Genomic DNA, 22,652 nt, shown 5'->3' on the forward strand with positions numbered 1-22,652 from the left:
AACATATATTTTATTTTGGAGGCGATTAATCGCGATTAATCGTTTTACAGCACTAAATAAAATATAACCAAATTAATGCTAAAGAAGCACCTTCACTAGTGTTCTAAGACTTTTAAACATCATTGCTGTCTAATTTTACCTGAAGTTCCTCAGAGCTCAATCCACCATATGGTCCAGCCTTAAAAATTAATTAACATAAGAAATTACACAAAAAATAAAACATACTTATGATGAATAAATATTCCATTTGAAAGTTATTTAAATTGATTAATTTACCATGTGTTGTTGAATCTGTGGAACCATGTAAAGAAATTGATGAACCTGTGGAAAAACACATGATATATTAGACTATATTTCAGAAAACTAGAGCTGCTTGAGTCCAGAAAGTTTGTGTTGATACCCGTTGTTGCTGAGGCTGGTTTAGAGGCTTGTGTTGTGTCATTAATGGCTGTAAAGCTGGAACTGCATTAGCTGAGATGTTGCATGCTGGAAAGCAGGCACTCCATAGGAGAACTGATGATGGAAAGGGGCGTGCGAGAAATAATGTACAACTTATGACTTAGAAGACGTGCAAAAACTCTAAAAGAAAGAAGCAAAAATAAGTGCATTTTGGGCCAGGTGATATTCAATGAAAAGACTGAATGACTCCTCTTGGGACTGATAAATCGTAAATATGCTGAGCTGACAAATTGCTGACAGAGATTTTATTAGTGCACACATTTTACTGATACATAAGCCAATGTTTTATGTAAACTCTCTTTGTCTGGACATATCAAGTGAAGCGGGTTTCCTCAAAATAAATCAAAACATTTCAGATCTGACACACAGAAGAGAGACAAGAAGATTTCCTCCAGAAAAATATTTCTGATAATTTACCAAACAGTTTAAAACACAAAGGCTTGCTTGCAATAGCATAGCATTGCATAGCAAAAGTTAATTAAGTTTGGGTTTGGATCTCAAATCAGAATAAACCTGCTGAACCCAGAGGGTCTGTCAGCTCTTCCTGTGGCGTTATTCCTGCTGACTACAAACAAAACTGTATCACTGGGGTTCCCTGCACTGGCATATCTCCCGCTGGGACTGATTCCATCAAATCAGCATTTGGGGAGATCTATTGATTGAAAATGAAAAGCATCTAAGTTACATAATCAGTGAAAGGTGACTTTCAAATTATGCATTTAGTGTTATAAATTATGAAATATCACTATTTGCTGCACCTCAGATTATTAACGCAGTAGTGCATTCACACAGAGAAGTCATAAACATTCATTAATTAGCATGAATTAGCATGAATGAAGTATGATTTCTGTAACGTATCCCTGAAATATTTCTAAACAACTCAAGTTGTAACTGGATGAACATCAGTGACTAACCGGAACTCCAGATGTTCCAGCTAAAAAAAATGCGAGCAGCGCTAGAAGCCTCATTTGTGTCATACCTAAAGACACATAATAAATGCATGCGCACCATACAGCATGGTAAAATATGAAATTAATAGCTAATATTGCATGACAGAAAAAAAAAAAACACTCACTTTAAAATCCTTTGAATACAACAGAAAATTGTAAGGGGAGAAGGGTGTACTTAAACAGAGTCCTTTTCTCAAGCAACCAGTCAGCTCTGGAGAAAACATGGAAAATAGGCTCTGACCTCAGACAATATAAAACCTCAGACCATAATTTAATTGTACAATGCAGAGAACAATTACTGTTTGAATGAAACATCAAATTAACCCATTTTGAAACATTCAACGTATCCAGAAGAGTTCATTTGATATATTGGTTGAGTTTTATAGTACTAAAAGTCAATGAATAAAGGATGAATATGATGTGGTAGTTTGTAATTGAATGTCATAAATTAATTTATTCTCACAGTGTGTGCGTTTCACTAAACGTGATAGCGTGTGAGAGAATGAAGAAATCTGGCTTGTTTCAATAAATCACAACGTTGTGTTCACCCACACCAGAATCCTTTGTCTCATCTGAGGTTGCATCTCACTGATTTCGCCTTTCCAATGTTGATTAGAGCAAAACCACAGTTAGCTTCTGAAAAGGCACTTTGGTTCAGTTAATGACAGTATAATTCTGTCATTCCCACAGTTAGAACTATACTAATTTCACATTGTGGTGAGATACCTGTTATTATTAAGTTGGGTTCAGACCAAATAGGAATGCAGACACAGACAACCGTTTTAACGAAACAACCAGGAATTCCTCAAACATGACTGGATATGCAAACAACAAAACTCCATCATTTGAAGTGCATAGACTGTACGTATATATGTGATGCTATCACTGCTAAGATTCATCAGAAGACATTTCCTCCTAAGACAGACTGTGTTTAATAAGTGTGTAGTAACTCAGGAGTCATACTGTCCCACCCAAAACGATCTCAAAATCTCAAAATGATATACCCACCTCTTGGTCTGTTGACACTTGCACCACACCTAGTGCATAGTGCCTCAGAGTTGCATGAATTGACAATTACAGTAAACAACACTACTAAAGTATCTTTTGAAATGACTGAAGATTCATTCAGAAATCATTTTCACTTCATAATTTTGTGTGTTTTATATTGGCATTTGGTCACATAGCTAGGGCAGCTAGTTGTTGAATATAAAAAAAATAATAATAATTGGTTGAATGCAATGATAATAAATATGTAGATCATAAGTGTATTCAGTAGCAGTGTATAGAAATGCATTTCTCTAATGCAGGGTTTACTTACTAAATAAATGTTAAAAGAAAAGTTGTTTTCATTATTTCTAAATAACAACCGGATATGTTTGATTCATTATGTTTATTGAAAGCATACTTCAAATTTCCAAGGTACTTTAAGTAAATAATTTGGTCATTGTTCAGCTACAAAACGACTCCTGCTCAACGGTCAACCATCTCCTCGGACAGTGGTGCTGATGACTGGGGGTCTGGGTGTGGCTGTGGGTGCTGGAGCCGGAGTCAGAGCAGGGGAAGGAGCCGGGGCTGGGGCCGGGGACGGGACTGGACGAGGCAGAAGGAACCATAGAAAGGGGAAAAGAGGTCCAGGTCTCACGTAGTAGTAGTGACCTCCAGGAAAATAGTGCCCATAGATCCTCTAGTGCAAAGATATTATAAACAGTGACACGTTATGGGGATAAATTTGAGAAAATGTATGCATTTTTTACTAAATTAACCTTCGGTTTAATTGGGAGCACTTTGAGTTTACCTCATCACTGCCAGAGGAGCTCCATTGTTTATAGCGGTGACAGAGCTGTTAGGAATACACAATGACATGATATCATAATCATTGTCATTTAATAAAGTATTGTACTATGTTGTCAGAGGCTTAAATTAGCTGGGCTGCTGAGTTATGTCACATCAGCATTATAAGACGTGATACAAACTACAACGAGAGTAGACGCATCTTTCAAAAACAATATTAACTTACAGCTCCAGAGGGAATGAGCCACAGCATGGTCAGTAAAATGAGACTGTTCATTTTGCGGTGGCAGGTTCTTTAACCTCATTTAGGGAGAAAACAAAACAAAACAAGTCATATAAAATCACAGTAAGCTCATTATTAATAGCAATTCAGTAATACGGATATTTAACAGACCAAGCATTTTAAATGCACACTCATAAGACAGATAAACAAGATTTAAAGACTGTAACTTGTTTTACATGCAAATACTATATTTAGCCACATGGAGTCACTCATGAGCAGAAAAAAAGGGCTTGAGGGCAACATTAAACATGAAGACTCCAAACTTAAATTCCAAAATGATATTCTTCTAATATCTATAGTGTGAATCATACTTTAAAAGCACAGTAGTTTAAAGAACATTGAGTGAACAAAGTAAACAATAATATTTTTCACATTTCATGTCAGGCTGGGGCAAAATGCCACATTTATTATAAAGGTTGTATGATACATTGTTTTACATTTTAAAAATGTGTGTATAAATTATAATATTTGCTGGTTATCTGCTGGGTTTCAGTATCATTGAGACATTATTATAGATTTTCTTAATGCACTGAATTATTTTTATTTTATATTGTCCATTTTCATCTTAATTTTAGATAAAGCTAAGTCTGTGTAGTTTTCTTTATTTTTAAACTCTGTTTTAGACATTTTATTTTATTTCAGTTAAAATTTTATTTTAAATGACAAAAGCTGTTTTCTTTAAAATTTTTATATTTGTTTTCCTTTTTCGGTTTTGCCAAAATGCCTATAATAAACTGTTTAAATGAAATCCATTGTGACAACTTGCCTCATTTTAAGTGACATCCTGTTGTCATTGAAAATGTTCAGTGGCTTCATGTTGCTTAATTTAGATGATTTTTGTACATATTTTCAAAACTAAGTAACATTCAAGAGTACAAAGTGTGACACCTTGCCTCAGTCTTCCCTATACTTCAATGAATTCAATGAAAATAACGTTAACTCAAAGTAACAAAAATAGTGAAGCGTATATTTATCTATACTTACAGCCCTGCAACACATTGAGTCTTCTTGATGTCCTGAAGGAAATGTGAATACACTGAGATTTATCCCAACCCAGTAAAAAGCACTCGAATGGACTCATCAAAGAGATCTAGCACATGCATTTACTTTTTTACTTATTTTACAAACCTTAATCTATAAGGACAATATTTAGTCATGTCGTAATCCTTAAAATCCCCCAAATCCACAAAAGCTCACTGTCAGTTTGTGCAATTATGACATCCTAGGAACATCTTAAAAACTTCCTGGACACATTGCTACAGAGGATTAGCTAATCTCTGATAATCGTGGATTTTATTCACAATAGAACATAGAGAACATAAATGTTTAAACAGAGACATTTTACACTTTTATCCACTAAATGAGCTCATTTCAAATTTGATGCCTGCTACATGTCTCAAAAAAGTTGTCATGGGGACAACAAAAGGATAACAAAGGGTTGAAAAAGCAAGAAATTTTGATTAGATTTAGCTGGGAGAACATCTAGCAACTAATTAAGTTAATTGACATCAGGTCTGTAACATGATTAGCTATAAAAGGGAAGTCTTGGAGAGGCAGAGTCTCTCAGAAGTGAAGATGGGCAGAGGCTCTCCAATCTGTGAAAGAGTGCGTAAAAAATTGTGGAATACTTTAAAAACAATGTTCCTGAACGTCAAATGGCAAAGGCTTTGCAAATCTCATCATCTACAGTGCCTAACATCATCAAAAGATTCAGAGAAACTGGAGAAATCTCTGCACGTAAGGGACAAGGCCGAAGACCTTTGTTGGATGCCCGTGGTCTTCAGGCCCTCAGACGACACTGCATCACTCATCGGCATGATTTTGTCATTGACATTACTAAATGGGCCCAGGAATACTTCCAGAAACCACTGTCTGTAAACACAATCCACAATCCAGATTTGTTCAAAAAAAGCTAATTTACTCATGAACCAAACAAGTGTCTTTGAGTGTTTGTTATGTCCCTTGTGCTGTGGAGGAAGATTTGTCATTTTTATTTCATAACTACAAACATGAATGCATTTATTTATTCAAATAAGTCATCCATGTTATATTTCACCTGGAACAACATTAATAACTTTTGAAAAAATCCAAACAGCACAACTGGAAATCAGATATGTTTGGCCATTAAGTGTTAATTCTCCATGAAAGCCTGGCAGGTAGACATGCCACTTGTCTCTCCAATATGGTTGGAGGAATTGTTGAGTAGAATACATGAAATGATATGAGGAGTTTGCATATGATAAAGTTAACAAGATGATTGACAGCGTGGTTTAAGCAACAAAAAAAAGCAAAAAATCAGTCCCAAAACTTGCATGCGCCTCTGCATAAGTATGTACTTTTTCATTCAGAGAACATGAACAAAAAAAAAAATAATAACATTCTGCCTTGTCACATTAACTCACTCTCGCAAGTGTAATTAAAAAGACCTACACTTTTCAAAATATATAGGCTACATTATTGCTTTTAAACAACAGTAAATTCAAGAAATGTTGAAGCCTCCATTACAATTCAAAAACGTCTCTAAACAAGCAACTGTTTCTGAGAAGTTACTGGAGTGACAAGCATTCCTTATATAGGCTAACAGTTCAATAAAGAGGAAATTAAGAACTCCATCAATGAAAATATCTCTAAACAAAGCCACAGAGGACCCATTGTTACATGCAGTAATGTTGTGTTGTTCTCGAATCCGATTTGTGAATGATTCAATGATTCACTAACTTGTTTCCTTCCTGAACAAAAATCAATAACTTGTCGCCGTCTACTGGCATGTGTACCTGCAGAAATACTCCCTGAAAAATACACATATTACATACTGACAGTCTGTCAGAGACTCAAAGAAGTCCTGGTACTTGGAACGCTGCTCAAAACAGATTAAAGGACTATTATCTGTTGGATAATTAAAAAAATTTTGGCTGCATGCTATATCTTAATAAAAACACTAAAAAATCTGATACTGTACATTTTCCTATACATTTAAAAGAATAACACAAACTCAAATGCATGATTCAACGATCCAAAGTTTATTTGTTTTAATATACCAAGAGCAAGAGTATCAAGTCAGTCAGATACATGCTTAGTTTTAACTGGTGTCTTATCTCCCTCCAGGGGCAGGAGCTGGGGCTGGGGCTGGTGCAGGGGCTGGTGCAGGGGCCGGGGCCGGGGCCGGGGCAGGTGCGGGGGCCGGTGCCGGAGCAGGGGTGTTGGATGCCAGCTGTGCTAAGATGAATGGCAAGAGACTGAGGAGAGCATTGTTGTTTGGTGGCAGAGGTTGAGGCAGAGGCTGAGGTTGGTAAGGGGGGAAGTATGGGTAGGGACGCTGAAATGGGTACGGGTTGAAGAAGCCTCCAGGCTGTCTCTGTAGAAATATCAGTAGAACGTGTAAGATTTCTATTGAAAGGAGTCTATATAAAACAGATGTCAAAATAAAGACAAAAATATACAATACATTCAGAATGTTGTCTAAAAAAATTATTAATTGAAATAAATCATTGACTCAAGGATTTTATGCAATGGTTTTTGTTTTAGATTTCAAACTGACCTCTGAAGAACGGCTTGATGAGCGTTTCTCTCGAAGTTCTTCATCCTCTGCCTAAAAAAGGAAAATGAATTTGTCATTTTGCATCTTTATCTTAAATCACCATCATCACTTCATTTCCATTGTTATAAATTACTTTACAGAACAATGTGGTAGTAAAAATGCATATAAAATTCACATGTACATGCAATTAAAAAGGAATGACACTAACTAGTACGGCACAGCATAGTCCAAAGATGCAAGCAATGATGAGGAATGATTTCATGGTTCTCGAGGAGAGCGGCTCTGATGATCTAATAGAAAAAGTGTAAATTGCATTGGAGAAAAATGTCTGAGTGACCAAATATAATAGTAAATGCTGCATTTGCCTCTTACCTTTATGCCAAATGTTTGAGAAACTTGTCTGTGTGGCATCAAAACAGCAGTGATATATGCTTTATATATACATTATTGACATGCAACTGGCCAATCAGCAGAAGTGACACAGTGACACATTAAAAAAAAAAAGTGATCCATAGTATTTAGCAAGTTAGACTTTACTCAGCAATTGGGAAATAGGGAAATGAGTCACATGGTTGCCTTTTTATGGTATATTAATTGTGTACATACTTAAACTGAGTTTATGCAACACAATCAAAACAAAAGATTAAGGCACACCTTATGGCTCGATGTGACTGCGATACTTTGATAATAAATAATAACCTTCCTCATCTGTGTCATTCTAGATATCTTCAAAAATATATAGAATATCAAAAGTAATTGGAATATTGCTACAAAAAATAAGTGGAAAAAACTCTTATGATTATGTTATTTAAAAAAAATGTATGCTATTTAAAAAGCTTGAGACATGAAATATGGGGAAAATATTTTAGTATGAAGGATGATTGTGATGAGTTCTTAAAAACCATAAATATCTGTGCTGATTTGTTCTCTAACAGATATACATTTATAGTTAAATATACAGTATATATTATTTTATTTTTATTATTTTAGTTATAAATTTTTTGTTCTTAAGTTTATTATATATTTTAAAATAGTGTAGTGTATTGAGTTATGGTTTGAGCACAGGTGGTTTTAGGGGTTGTGAGTGTAGTAATCATAGTATTAAAACAGAGAGAAAATATAATAATAGTGATTGTTTGTGTTAAGTTGCATTAATTATTGATAGTTGTCTTCAAAATTCATTTCAGCACATTCAAACTTGAGCTTTGCTAATACAGTGCTTGTTATATAATGAGCCACAAGATCTCTTCAGGTTTTGTTATCAATACTTTTCTGGTTGTTTCCAGATTATTTCAGTCATTACAATCAAGTAAATCATAATAAATGAAATATGGTGTCAGAATGCTTTGGTTATCCAAGTTTGTAATATTTTAAACCAAACCTAACATTTGGCATGCAAGATTTGTATTTGTTAGTAGCAACACTCCTATTTTCACTCATATGATTTGACTTTTTGTTGCTTTATTATTTATTTGTTACTTCATCTCCATAAGCACGCATTTATTTTACTACTCGCTCTTTTTCTTATTCCCTCTTTGTGATTCAAGCGACTTTATTTCCAAAGTTGCTATATGAGGTCTGACATGTGAAATGTATTAGTCGCGTTTTTATTCATAAATGAAAACTTCTAACATCCAAAATACTGAATCACACACACAGGCAGTAAAATTGTTAGAAGCAAAATTGTTTTAATGATAACAAATGCTGAAATACAATGAGAACAACAACAAAAAATTAATCAGTTGACAGTTTTTATCTCCCGTATAAATTGCACTTGTGTAGTAATTATTCTAATGTTCCAGGCTGTCCATAAAGTGTTGATTTGCTTTAGCATTTCTACTATTTTTTTAATTTATTTTTTTCTATTTCAAATAGACAGTAGACTAATATCACTAGAGCTCTTCTAATCATTATTTAGACACATGAAAACAGAAAAGTGTAATTATTCTCAGCAAAGGAGCAGGCCTTAGCGTGCTGTAATAGGTGCGAGGGTTGGCACCGGGTTTGGGGCAGTGAATGGGGCAGCAGGGGGAGTTGGCACCGGAGCAGGGGCTGGATTTGGGACAGTTCTAGAGTAAAGGGCCATCAGCAGCTGAAGGAACTGGTCGTAGCTGAGAATCGGGAAAGGTTGACGCAGATTGGGGAAAAAAGCTCCAGTCTGATAAGAGACATTATGACAGATATGCAAGCAATTAAAACATTATCTTGAATTTTACATATTTATCCTTGAGGTATATTGTTTGACTAACCTCATCAGAATCCGAGCTGGATAATGAGCGAGCCACACGCTGGTGAGCTTCAGCCTAATTGCAATTTAAAAAATCATTGTTATCACTGTCACATTATTTACATGCAACTATAAGTGTGTAAAATGCAAAAGTATAGCTTTTGAAACCTACCTGGAAAGCCAGACCAAAAAGACATGCAAGTAAGATTACTGTCTTCATGTTTCTGTCAAAGAGTATAATTCTCCAAAGCAGCAGAAATAATATTCTTCGGAAGAATATTTATTGCTCTAATGCCTAGAAATATAATAATAATTTGAACAGCCAGAGGATTTAAATACAGCAATAGATATCACACCCCTCTGTTAATTTAATGCCTAAATTGCTGACTGCTGTTGCTACATGCACGGGGTGGATCCTAAAACATTAGGAGGGCTTAAGGCAACAAATTAGTTTAGCAATCAGTACAATCCCTCCTACACAAGACACTCCTCTGCGGCTTTCTTTAATCTATCTGACTGATATTGCAATAGAGAGAGAATTATAAGAAAGTCCATACACTTACATCTCTTTGAAGCAAGAATTTTGTAATGTTATAAAATGCTTGAATGAACTACAACATACCCACCTTAAATGACTTCAGCTTTGTATTAGCATTTTTAGCAACAATTTCTCTAACAATTGATTAGTCCTTGTTCAAAACAAATGATCCACAACAACAGTGACAATTGCTCAACAACTGGCTTTTATAAAGAGAGAAGCACGACCAATGTGACATGGCTAGAAACAGGCACACACTTTGAGTCAAAGTCTTCGATTCTGGTGCCACATCAGCTACTATTTAACTTAAATTTAATGCTGAAAATGTGGTTTCTGGTGGCATTTTCATGTGTTGTGGTGGCGGCTCAAGTGAGTAGCAGCATTCTGAGAGATATGTTGGGTATACAGTTTATCAGTGTATTTAAGTATCATGGTGGAGTTTCACACTGTTTTACATTTTATTATTGTCACGGCGGGTGTCAGAAACATTTAATGCATTAATGCTTTTTTATTAACCCAATGACAGAAACCACTGGGATCGAGTTAGCCCAGTGAATAGAGAGCAATATTTCCCAGATCCAGAAGATGGAGGAGTAAAAGTACCACAGCCAACTCCAATCAGGCACAGATGGGAGCAGAATTTTGGACGTCCGATTTTTGTACGTTTTTCTTCTTGATTCATAACTCTAAAATGATTTAGGGTAGTTTTACTTCAAAATGTCACTCACTACAGCCATATCCAGTGGGCCTATTGTACCCGGATGAACCTGAGCGACACGCACAAGATCCATCTAACGGCTCTCCATTTGGACAAGATACAGTGTTCCCTGGTCAAAATGGAGGAGACAGGGTGAGCAACATTTACAATACTTTTTGCGAAGTTTGCAATCATTATGCAGTACAATAAACATTAGTTTTATCTTCTGCTGTACACAGCGGAGCGAACAGTGGCATAGATGGGAAGGAGTCAGAAAACCACAGAGGAATGGGAGATCTGGTAGACCTTCTTACAAAGTAAGTTAGACTGCACTTTTAATGCCTAGAGACTTGAGTTCCTGGAGTTCCTTTAGTCTTTAAGACATGAAAACAATATGCCATGGCCCTCATTCTGGGACAAACATATTTATTGTGGAATAATAGAATATTTGCTGAAATATGAATATTAATTATTAATGTTGTTAAATGCCTTCAGCTGGATAGGATGCCGACGCGCCCAACTCAAGCTCCAGAAGATGGGGCTAAAGAGAATCAAATAAATCCACTCTTTGGAAAACCTTTGAGTCCCAACATGATGGTAAGCTCATACTGCTAATATTAACATGCACTTTTCACAAATTCATTCATGGAATAAACAGGGTTTTATGTTCAGTTGTTATTGATTGTGTATAGATTTATGAGTTTACTTTGATTCATTTTCTAGAATAACAGGCAGTTCATTACAATCTTCAAGGTAAGATTTTGATTTAACCAAAGACATTAAATGTCATGAACTGTATGCATATCACGTCTGTAATCTTTGTTTAATATTTTTATTCACTTGGATCAACGTAGGCTGACAATGTCACTTTGCAGGTGCGTGAAACTTACGGTGCTGTTGTTTTGTACCCAGAAATAGAAGTAAACTTTAATATTCTGAGATGAGCAAATATATCAAAAAGCAACAATAAATAAACAAATACATATGTTCTCCCCTAAACAGAATATTAGTGCTTTCCATCTAAAGGAGGTAATGCCACCATACTGGGGAAATTGATATTAATTAACCTAACATACTGTATTTCAAGATACAAAAAATACAATAAAACAGAAGATAAAATCAGAATACATTTTTGCTTTTGTTTCAGGGAGAGAATGTGTTCCTCTTACCAAAAGTAAGTGAATGAAACAGTCTAAGTGTAAACAGTCTAAAGATAATACGTTGCCGTTCATTTACCATTTGCAATAGTGTACAATATGTCTTTTTATTTCATACTTTGTTTAATTTTTTTTGAATTTGTTTAATGAGAGTTATAATTTAAACAGACAAAAAGTAATAAGAAAGTACATTTTAAAGTTTTATGATATGCACAGAAAATACCTTCTTCCCATCCAGGGCAAAGGGCAGATGCAGCCACCAAAAAAGGTATTGAAGTTGTAATTCAATTTTTTTATAAATCTCTCTTATAGATATAGTAATGTTTCATATTCCAAAAATGTGACTTATTTACAGGGTGGAGTGAATAGACCTCAGGAACTGGGGGTAAAGTTTTTTTTTTTATATAAAACGTGTTTTATTATTGTGAAATAGATTCCACATGATTTCTTAGTTGTGTAATTAATAAATGTTTTTATCACGTTTAGTATGGTCAGGGTTTCTCCCTCTACGGCCCTCAGGTAACAGGCACTATAATGAACATTCATCATGATTAATAAAATATATCAAATAAATAGAAAGATAACATATATTAAAGAAAGATACCATTAAAAGTACATTTAAATTCAGTTTACCAAATCTGTAAATACACTTTCCATATCTAACAGCCTTATGTGAAGCTCATTTACAACCCAACTGCAACGGTAAGTCATATCATCTTCATCTTCATCTGGAGACTGGAGTATCAATGACCTTGAATATCTGGCCACTAAATATAGTTTTTTTAAACAACACAACAGTCTATTGTATATTTGTTCCCCACAGCAAAAAATCTCATTTGAATATGGGATTACACAGCTTGTAAGTAATCAGGAATATGTACTAATATCACATCAGTTACATTATAAACATCTGCCAGTTCATCTAACTGCATTCTCTTTCTTGTTTCAATGTTTGTTTGTTTTTTTTTTTTATTTCCCGCTTGTTTTTGCAGCTCCCCTCATTCATGAAGGTCAGTATTTTGGTTCCCAAGTTAAGAGTGACTGGTTTTGAAGTATTTGAGTATACATTTTAGATTCTCTTATTATATTTATTTATTTATTCAACATTGCTTTTGACTCTGATTCTCCAGGCGGAGTCTGAAAGTGATCGTGGGACAAACTAGAAAAGAATCATGTACAATAATTACACTGGTAAGGCAGATTGCTGTACTTAGTTTGATTAAAAACTTCATTTTGGCTTTGAATAACCTCTTTTTCTTTTTCCACAGATGAACATCCAGCTATTATATAATTCAGCAATAGAATTTAATGTGTAATATAGATTTTTTTTGATTATTTTATAGCTAATTAATGCATATTTGTGATTTTATTTTTTTCTTTAATCATTACTGTTGAGAATCTGTTCAATAAAATTTCCAGCATCAACATTGTGACTTTGATCATTTTGTCATTGAAGTGTATTCTTAATAGTTAATACATATGAGCACTGTTCTTAATCAAGTTTTTAGGAGGAGTAAAAAGGAGTATATTCAACATGAAAAAAAAAAATCCCTTTAGACAAAATAAATAGAGCATCTTTTATTTATTTGGTAACATATGGATATGTCCAAGTTGAACAAAAATGTCTCCTGTGAGGGGTCTTCATGGTGGGATATCTGGAGAACCAACAACAAATTTACATTCTAATCAATTAATTGGTATGATATCCTATTAGAATATACAATTTAGAAAAGTTTTAATACCTTTTTAATAATGAAATCTTCTGAGCCTAGGGCTCAAACAATGGGAACCCAGGATGACCCTGTCAGAGACGGGATTGGTTAACAAACTGTCTACAAATTCTACGGTAATAATTCAGCCCAGTCATGTTTTGTCATGTTTGGTTATTAACAACATGTTAACAAAAGATAACTTCTGAAAAAACCTCTCCAGTTCCAGGGCCGGGCCGATCACCACGGTAATCAGGAGCAGACGTTACCTTCGGGTCTGGCTTCCCCCTGTTCTGGAAAATTTGAAATATTTTCTGAAGAAAATTCAAATACAAGCCTACAAACGACATCAGAGTAATGCGGTTAATGTAATTAAATTTAATAATTTAATATTAAATGTTTATTAAACTATTTTTTAAAAATAATTATGTATTACATATTTTTTATATTAAACACATGTAATATTTTTTAGTTATGTCAGATAAAAATGCATGTTTGTGGTTTCCTTCATGGAGATAATACGCTTTTCATTTAATGATTTTTCTTTGTAAAAATCACATTTTTGCCTGTGAGAAAAGGCTTTACAATACCTGGATTGGTTGGATTGGTTGGATTGGTTGGATTGGTTGCATTGGCTGCATTGGCTGCATTGGTTGCATTGGCTGCATTGGTTGCATGGTGTCCTGGGATTGAACACTCGGGCCAGCATTCTGGTTTGGTGTCAGTCTTACAGGAGTGTTCCTCATAGGATATAGATTAGTCAGGAAGAATGGAAAGCCCTAAAAACAAAATATTACTTTTTTTACTCTCCGGAAAAATCTGTGAGAATAATTAAAAAAAACTTGTGGATAAGGACCAAAAATAAATACAAATCCACAAGTGCATGATGTTCCCTTAGAAGTCTGTCTGTACCGGGGGAAAGTTCTGTGCTGGTAAGCCGTTGTTGGGAATGATGCCAGGTATAGGCTGCTCCTGCTGAAATGGGGGCAACTGTGCTGGGTTCAGCTGGTTTATTTGAGGAGGCAGGAAGGGTCCCTGCATCGCAGGGTTAAAGTTCAGCACCTGTGGGGGCTGCTGCTGGATCAGGAAGGGAGGGAAAAATGCAGTTCCCTGAGGAGAAAGAAAGCAGAGATTCAAATGAGCCACATATAATATAAGCACCATACTATAGGCTACCAACAGAACACCATATTAAGATACCAAGTAATTCCTCGTTTCAGGTTAAGAAATCAGATATCTCTGTCACATGCTATTCCTGATTTTACCTTTAAATGTTCAAGCTATCTACATATTAGTTTGTTTTTGGGTTTTTCAGTGACTGGAAGTTGATTTACCTGTGCTGGACCCAAACCCACACCTGCCAGCGTGAGTCCGTTGAAACGCAAAACCTACAAAGAAGGAACAAGTAACAGTTGTGAGCATGACAGAAAACAACTGAATATATAACAGAAAACAGAAATGTTATACCAAAACTGCACTACATAAATACACATACCATATATGCTTTGACAGTGAAGACATTTATGCAAAAGATTTCTATTTTAAATAAATGCTGTTCTTTTAAACTTTCTATTAATTAATGAATCTCGAAATAACAGCAAATCAGCATTTTAGAAGGATCTCTGAAGGGTCATGTGACACTGAAGACTGGAGTATCGATGTTGAAAATGCAGCTTTGAAAATATTATAATAGAAAACAATTATTTTAATTTGTAATAATATTTTGCAGTATTACTGGTTTTCCTGTGTTTTTGATCAAATAAATTCAGTCTTGGCGAGCAAAAGAAAATAAAAACTCTTATTGCCCCCAAACTTGGTAGAATTTAATATATAATAATTAGTATAGAATTTGTGACAAAACGTCATAAGAAACATACCTCATTACTGTTACTTGCAATTATTCCAATTTGTGGCTGGTATATCTGTGAAACACAAACAGTTTTGTTACTATTGATTCAAACTGAAAACATGAATTTATCAATGAAGACTTACAGGAGCACAAGTGCAAATGCTGAGAAGACCAGCCATGGAAAAGATGGCCTGAAACTTCATCTTGGTCATCTGTGGAAGAAAAATCAATGAGAATGAACATATACTAAAACCAGAAAGATACAGTCATTATAAATAAACTATTTAGAAATATATTTTAAAAGACTCCTTACTGGTACTGTCTGTATATACTACTAATACTACAGTCAATAAATGCAGAATATTAGAGAAAATATAAGTACATTCGAGGCAGAGCAGAACTGTAAACTATTTGCGTTTTTTCCCCCTTTGCTTTTAAACTGGTGTGTGCCCTCTTATAATATCAGGTTGCTGTAGTTGTGACACATACTGTGTGTCATGTGTCTCAATTTGTCCATACCGCATCATATATAGACATGTATCATTATGGTCAAATGAGCTGATAATTGCTTTCATTAATTTATTGTCTGGGTTTGAGTATGTATATGTACAGTATGTGTGTTTGATGAGATGAGAACTATCATTATGATATTATACAAAGTCACTAAAAACATTTCATGCTTATCAGATATAGAACAGATGCACCAGTGCCAAGATCAGGATTGAGCTTTGTCACAGACTAATAAGCAGGCTGAATGGAGAATTGTTTGCTCTGTTAGGTAAAGAGACAAATTATTGTCTGACTGAGAATGAAAAAAACAAGATTGAATCATTCTCTTCAAAACAATAATTATGGCAATTAGTGTGGTCATCACCACTCAATAATTACATGGTTTAGGGGCTGAGTATCCCAGACAGAAGAAGCAGACTGAAATGGTTTGTGTTTCCTCAGCTGTAGTGACCGCTCTCATTTCTAAACTGTTCAGGAACTTGTCCAGTAGATGGTATTATAATACAATCAGCCAATATATATATATATATATTTATATATATGGATCGATTCAGTCTGTCCCTGTCTGTTGTGCTGCTGGGAGGTTTGCGTTTGTAGCTCCGCTCTTTTTTATTGAATCTTTACCTTACTTTCACTCTCTGTTGTTTAAAGTGATAATATATAATAGACAACATGTTTCAGGACCTACTCATTGTCGAAATCATACTCTAGATTTAATACTGTCACATGGAATTGATGTTAGTGGTGTTGAAATTCTGCAGCAAAGCGATGACATCTCAGATCATTATCTAGTCTTGTGTAAACTCCATATAGCTAAAACTGTAAATTCTAGTTGTTACAAGTATGGTAGAACCATCACCTCTACCACAAAAGACTGCTTTGGAAGTAATCTTCCTGATTTATTCCTCAGCATAGCCAACAGCGCAGAAAACCTTGATGTAACAGAAACTATGGACTCTCTCTTTTCTAGCACTTTAGATACAGTTGCTCCTTTACGCTTTCTGAATGATCAAACATACAATAAAACAGGAGATATTGTTACAATTTAAAATAACTGTTTTCTATTTTAATATATTTTAAACTGTTATTTCTGTAATAAATATTCAGCAGCCATTACTCCATTGTCACATCATCCTTTAGAAAGAATTCCAAGTGTTTGTTAAATAAATAAATAAAGCTGTTGTGGTGCTTATTAATGTGTGGAAACCATGATATATGATTTTTGATGACTGTATTACAGGTCATCTCAAAAAATTTGAATATCGTGAAAAAGTTCACTTTTTCTTGTAACTTATTTCAAAAAGCTTTCATATATTTTAGATTCATTACATGTAAAGTAAAACAATTAAAAAAAATGTTTTGTTTTAATTTTGATGATTAGAGCTTACAGCTCATGGAAATCAAAAATCAGTATCTCAAAATATTAGAATATTTACATTTGAGTTTCAATTAATGACCATCGCTACAGTATAAATTCCGGGTATCTCTTGTTCTTTGAAACCACAATAATGGAGAAGACTGCTGACTTGGCAATGATCCAGAAGACGAACATTGACGCCCTCCGCAAAGAGAGTAAGTCACAGAGGGTCATTACTGAAAGGTCTGGCTGTTTACAGAGTGCTGTATCAAAGCATATTAAATGCAAAGTTGACTGGAAGGAAGAATTTGGGTAGGAAAAGGTGCACAAGCAAAAGGGATGACCACAAGCTTGAGAATACTGTCAAGCAAAGCTGATTTAAACACTTGGGAGAGTTTCACAAGGAGTGGATTGAAGCTGGAGTCAGTGCATCAAGAGTCACCACGCTCAGACGTCTTCAGGAAAAGGGCTACCAAGCCACTTCTGAACCAGAGACAATGTCAGAAGTGTCTTACCTGGGCTGTGGAGAAAATGAATTTACCTGTTGCTCAATGGTCCAAAGTCCTCTTTTCAGATGAAAGTAAATTTTGCATTTCATTTGGAAATCAAGGTCCCAGAGTCTGGAGGAAGAGTGGAGAGGCACAGAATCCATGTTGCTTGAAGTCCAGTGTGACGTTTCCACAGTCAGTGATGATTTGGGCTGCTATGTCATCTGCTGGTGTTGGTCCACTGTGTTTTCTGAAGTTCACAGTCAACGCAGCCATTTACCATGACATTTTAGAGCACTTCATGCTTCCTTCTGCTGACAAGCTTTATGGAGATGCTGATTTCATTTTCCAGCAGGACTTGGCACCTGCCCACACTGCCAAAGGTACCAAGCTGGTTCAATGACCATGGTGTTACTGTGCTTGATTGGCTGGCAAACTCGCCTGACCTGAACCCCATCGAGAATCTATGGGGAATTGTCAAGAGGAAGATGAGAGACACCAGACCTAACAATGCAGATGACCTGAAGGCCGCTATCAAAGCAACCTGGGCTTCCATTACACCTGAGCAGTGCCACAGGCTGATTACCTCCATGCCACGCCGCACTGATGCAGTAATTCATGCAAAAGGAGGCCCAACCAAGTATTGAGTGCATAGAGATGAACATACTTTTCAGAAGCCTGACATTTCTGTTTAAAATATCCTTTTTTTATTCATCTTATGTAACACTGAATTTTGGAAACACTTATGTAACATCTTATGACACTGAATTTTGGAAACACTTATGTAACATCTTATGACACTGAATTTTGGGTTTTCATTATCTGTAAGCCATAATCATCAAAATTTCAAGAAGTAAAGGCTTGAAATATTTCACTCTATGTGTAATGAATCTATATAATATATGGGTTTCACTTTCTGAAATGAGTGACAAAAAATATTGACCTTTTTCACGATATTCCAATTTTTTTAGATGTATCTGTAAAAGTAAAAATGTATCAAAATGTTCAAAAGTACAAATATAATTTTAAATGTCTTTACTGACACTTTTGATCAATTTAATGCATCCTCGTTTAATAAATGTCTTACAGACCTAAACTTTTATGATCAAATACCAACAAATCTGAGCAGCTTGATGTCTTTATTTGTCTATCTATCTATCTATCTATCTATCTATCTATCTATCTATCTATCTATCTATCTATCTATCTATCTATATATCTATCTATGCATGTATATATATAGATAATAAACAAATGAATAAATATAATAAATATTATCAATTATATATATATATATATAATTGATAATATTTATTATATTTATTCATTTATTTATTTTCTATAAATGTATCAATGTAAACTTGGTGAGTTGTGACTTTTTCTGTCCTGATGCCAACCATAGTTTTGACATGCTTAGTCTGAATTATAATATTTCTAATGGATTTCTTTAAATCCACTATTTGGACCAGTGCCCATATCAGAAATTAGCATTGTCAGAGACTGACAAAAGAATGCACAGCTATAATGTGAGGCACTGAGACAAATTAGAGACGGGGAATAGAAAAACAAATGGATAAAATCACTTGTTTTAAAACAGTGATAGTGAAGATGATGATAGTATTAACTGCATGAATATATTATTAATTTCATAAATTTACATTGTTTAAATAATTACATAGTGGAAATGCTTTTTTTAACTTCAGGAACACTGTTGCCGGTAGATGGCAATGTAACACAATGAACAAAAAAAAGAGGTGTGGTCATAATATTATAATATGATTAAGAGGGTGAAATCAAAGGAGAAAATATTCACAGCTGCAACAAACTAGTGACTTTTATTGAGTATTCAGTATAAACATTTGTTACAAATAGTGATAATTTGTCAATATAAAGCAAAGCATTAGACAGTTTACTCTACATTTTACTTTGCCGTAAATTCTGGTTATTCTACATTAAAAATGACATGTATTGCAGAGAAGAGAATATCTCTTGAAATTATCTGTGAACAGAAACAAACTCAATCAACTTCTCTAAGCAAGAGTATTAATTATTGTACATTAAAATCAGTCTATAACTGTATCAATGTATAAAACACACCTAAGCAATTTCAACACATGTATCACTCAGATTTACCCAACAGGGTTTCCAGACACTGCAGGGTTAACTTGAGCTGGCATCTGTAGTATGCAAATGATAAGTCATATTATAATGCAGGCTACCATTAAATAGATTTTAGAAAGATATAAAATATTTTTTTCTACAAACCTGGGTGATTGAGACAGGTGTTCTTGCAGTGGTCCTTCTGAGGAAGGAGCGCTGAGAAGAAATTATTTACACTGTTAGAAAGGTGGATGGCAGGAATTCTGCCTTTTGAATATTGCATAAACACTGAATATTGCTGAACAATGAAGTTATAGTACATGTTTTACTAAGAACACACATATCAGTTATAGTTAGGTATAGTAGTTTTAGGCAATACGCTACAAGCAAATGGGATAAAGTTAAAGGTATTTAGAGAAGATTTTGGATTAATGTCCAGAAACTGGCCTTAAAACAATGGTTTTGCCTGTAATTGTACCTTAAATCTAGTCAGCAAGCCAGGTGGTACAGCTTGATTATTTCCAGTAGGGACTTGTCCAGCCTAAAAGCATTAAGAATGAGCTTCATTGACATATTTATAGCACATACATATAATTTATAGCATTAGAATATTATTAGGAGCTAGAAAGGTTGTTTTGTACCACAACTTGTTGCTGCAGGGGGATTATGGCTGGTTGATTCTGGGGTCCACCAATGTAATACGACAGTCCCTGTTGATCAGAGCAGTCACAACCCAAATTACATGAATTCAGACAGAAATAAATGTATATCGTTACACACACATTGGGAATGAAAATGAACAAATACCCCATTAGGTGAAGTGAAAGGGTAAGCCAACTGAGGTCCGATGTTGGGGGCACCGAAGGGAACTGGGGCCACAGGTGGCTGCTGAAGCACATATGGAGGAAGAGCTGCAGCAGGCAGAATCTGTCAGACACAAGAATTTGTAATTGTCTGTGTAGGATATAATCTTTTAGTGGGACATACGAAGTGCTTAAAGGATAGTTCACCCAAAAATTTAAATTTGCAGAGCATTCCAAGATGTACTGTAGATGAATTTGTCACTTCGTCTGAACAGATTTGGAGAAATTTAGCATTATTTCACTTGCTCACCAATGGATCCTCTGTAGTGAATGGGTCCACAAGTAACAAACTCATTAAAATCTTGAATGGTCTGAGTAAATTTTCAGCAAATTTTCATTTGGTAAACTGTTCTTTCAGTTCCTACCTGTGCTAATGGAGGCTGTCCTATAACAGCAGGACCACCAGACAGCACAGGTGGGTTCAGACCACCCACCAGTAAAGGGTTAACTCCATTTATACCAGTAACGAGACCACCATTCGGACCGTTGATCAGATGCAGCTTCTAAAATTAAGTGCAGCTTAAAGCATCGGTGTTAACAAATTTAACTCATATAATTCTGATGATATGATCTTACCTTAGCTGAGGTGATCTAAAAGAGAAGGAAGGCATGTGATCAAAGCATGTGTGGATGAACTGATAAATCAAGTAACATAATTAGATTGAATCAGTGTACTCACGTCAGCACTAATGGTCAGAACCATAAAAGTTATTAAAAATTTCTTCATCTTGCAATCTGAAAAATTACAAAAATAAATTATAAAGTCTTAATTTAATACTGCATAAGTAAACCACCCAACACATTCTATAATGAGATTTATTCTCCTGTGTCTCAGTGGAAAACCTCAGTAGGCACCCACCTGTTTCTCGCTCCAGCAGTGATTTGCTCTGCTATGTACAGTAGAGATCTCCAAAGCTTTTTTAATGAGCTGAATGATCTAGTTCAGCCAATAGGAGTTCAACACTATTCCAGCTGTGTTTATCAGCAGGGTATTTGGAAGCATTAGTTACGTTATGGTTATGTTATTTAGATATTTTCAAGTTTACCACAAGGATATCTTTTGACAGAATTTGTGGTCTTAGAGTGACTAAACATGCATAGATGTACACACAACATAAGTGGCATGACATCATCATGTTCACTGCAGCCTGCACAGATATAAAAACAGAGATGTGGTCTGAGCAGTAGTTTTGCACATGACCTATATGAAAACATGGTTTGTGTTATAATCTCCCTGGTCTGAATTTCTTAGATCATTTGCATGGTCATGTATAGTCAACAAATGTCTGCCCTGTAGGCCATGATGCCACAAAAGTGATCATAACTGAAAAGCTGCAATGTGGCCTTGATTGTGATGTCTGGACTGTTTCAGACAATTTCTACTTAAAAATACACCTATATATTGACAGAGAAAACCTTATTTTAGATTTTAACCCTTTGGAGTCTATAGGGGGTTTTGCAGTTTTAACATGGCCTGACATTTGTGCTTTTTTCAGTTTCTTATAAACATGGTTTAAGAACAAAATATATTCTGTATAATCGATGCTGTAAATCCATGTTAATTAAGAATCTTTTGGGGGGGGGGGGGGGGGGGGGTTATGTCATGACTAAATTATACTCCTATTATTTCCCTCAAATTTTATTTAAAAAAAAGAAATATCATTAGAAAACTGTGCAAAGTCCCAGTAAACTACTCCAAAAAACAATATTCTGACAATCATAGAGTTTAGAGAACTGAAACAGTTACTACTATAGGTAATAAAAGGTTTTTTAAACAAACAAAAAAAATTATAATCACAACCTTATAAGTAATTAAAAAAAAGTTAAATCACAGTAAAATAGGTGGCCTTCTTAGGTCTTAGATAATTTGCATTGTTACACTTTTAAAAATAAAGGTTACAAAAGGGGAGTTTTCACAGCTATGGCATAGAAGAACCAGTTGTGGTTCCCCAAAGAACCTTTCAGTGAACAGTTGTTAAAAGCATTTAACCCATCCAACGTGTGCACACATACAGCAGTGAACACACACCCGGAGCAGTGGGCAGCCATTTATGCTGCGGTGCCCAGGGAGCAGTTGGGGGTTCGGTGCCTTGCTCAAGGGAAACTCAGTCGTGGTATTGAGGGTGGAGAGAGCGC

At 35.0% G+C, this 22,652-nt stretch overlaps 1 protein-coding gene across 1 annotated transcript; it reads right to left on the reverse strand.

Annotated features, from left to right (window-relative positions):
- Positions 1-13,408: 13,408 nt before the first annotated feature.
- Positions 13,409-21,243, reverse strand: LOC306873779 (uncharacterized protein; the record flags this gene model as incomplete). Its single annotated transcript, XM_079423265.1, has 13 exons — positions 13,409-13,441; positions 13,565-13,642; positions 13,940-14,128; positions 14,262-14,459; positions 14,684-14,737; positions 15,227-15,271; positions 15,342-15,410; positions 20,132-20,194; positions 20,295-20,363; positions 20,461-20,580; positions 20,882-21,019; positions 21,093-21,107; positions 21,196-21,243. The coding sequence occupies 13 exons, from the start codon at positions 21,241-21,243 to the stop codon at positions 13,409-13,411; spliced, it is 1,119 nt and encodes a 372-aa protein (XP_079279391.1).
- Between the last annotated feature and the right edge of the window lie 1,409 nt (positions 21,244-22,652).

This window comes from Barbus barbus, assembly GCF_936440315.1.
Source record: "Barbus barbus genome assembly, chromosome: 8".
NCBI classification, from domain to species: domain Eukaryota; kingdom Metazoa; phylum Chordata; class Actinopteri; order Cypriniformes; family Cyprinidae; genus Barbus; species Barbus barbus.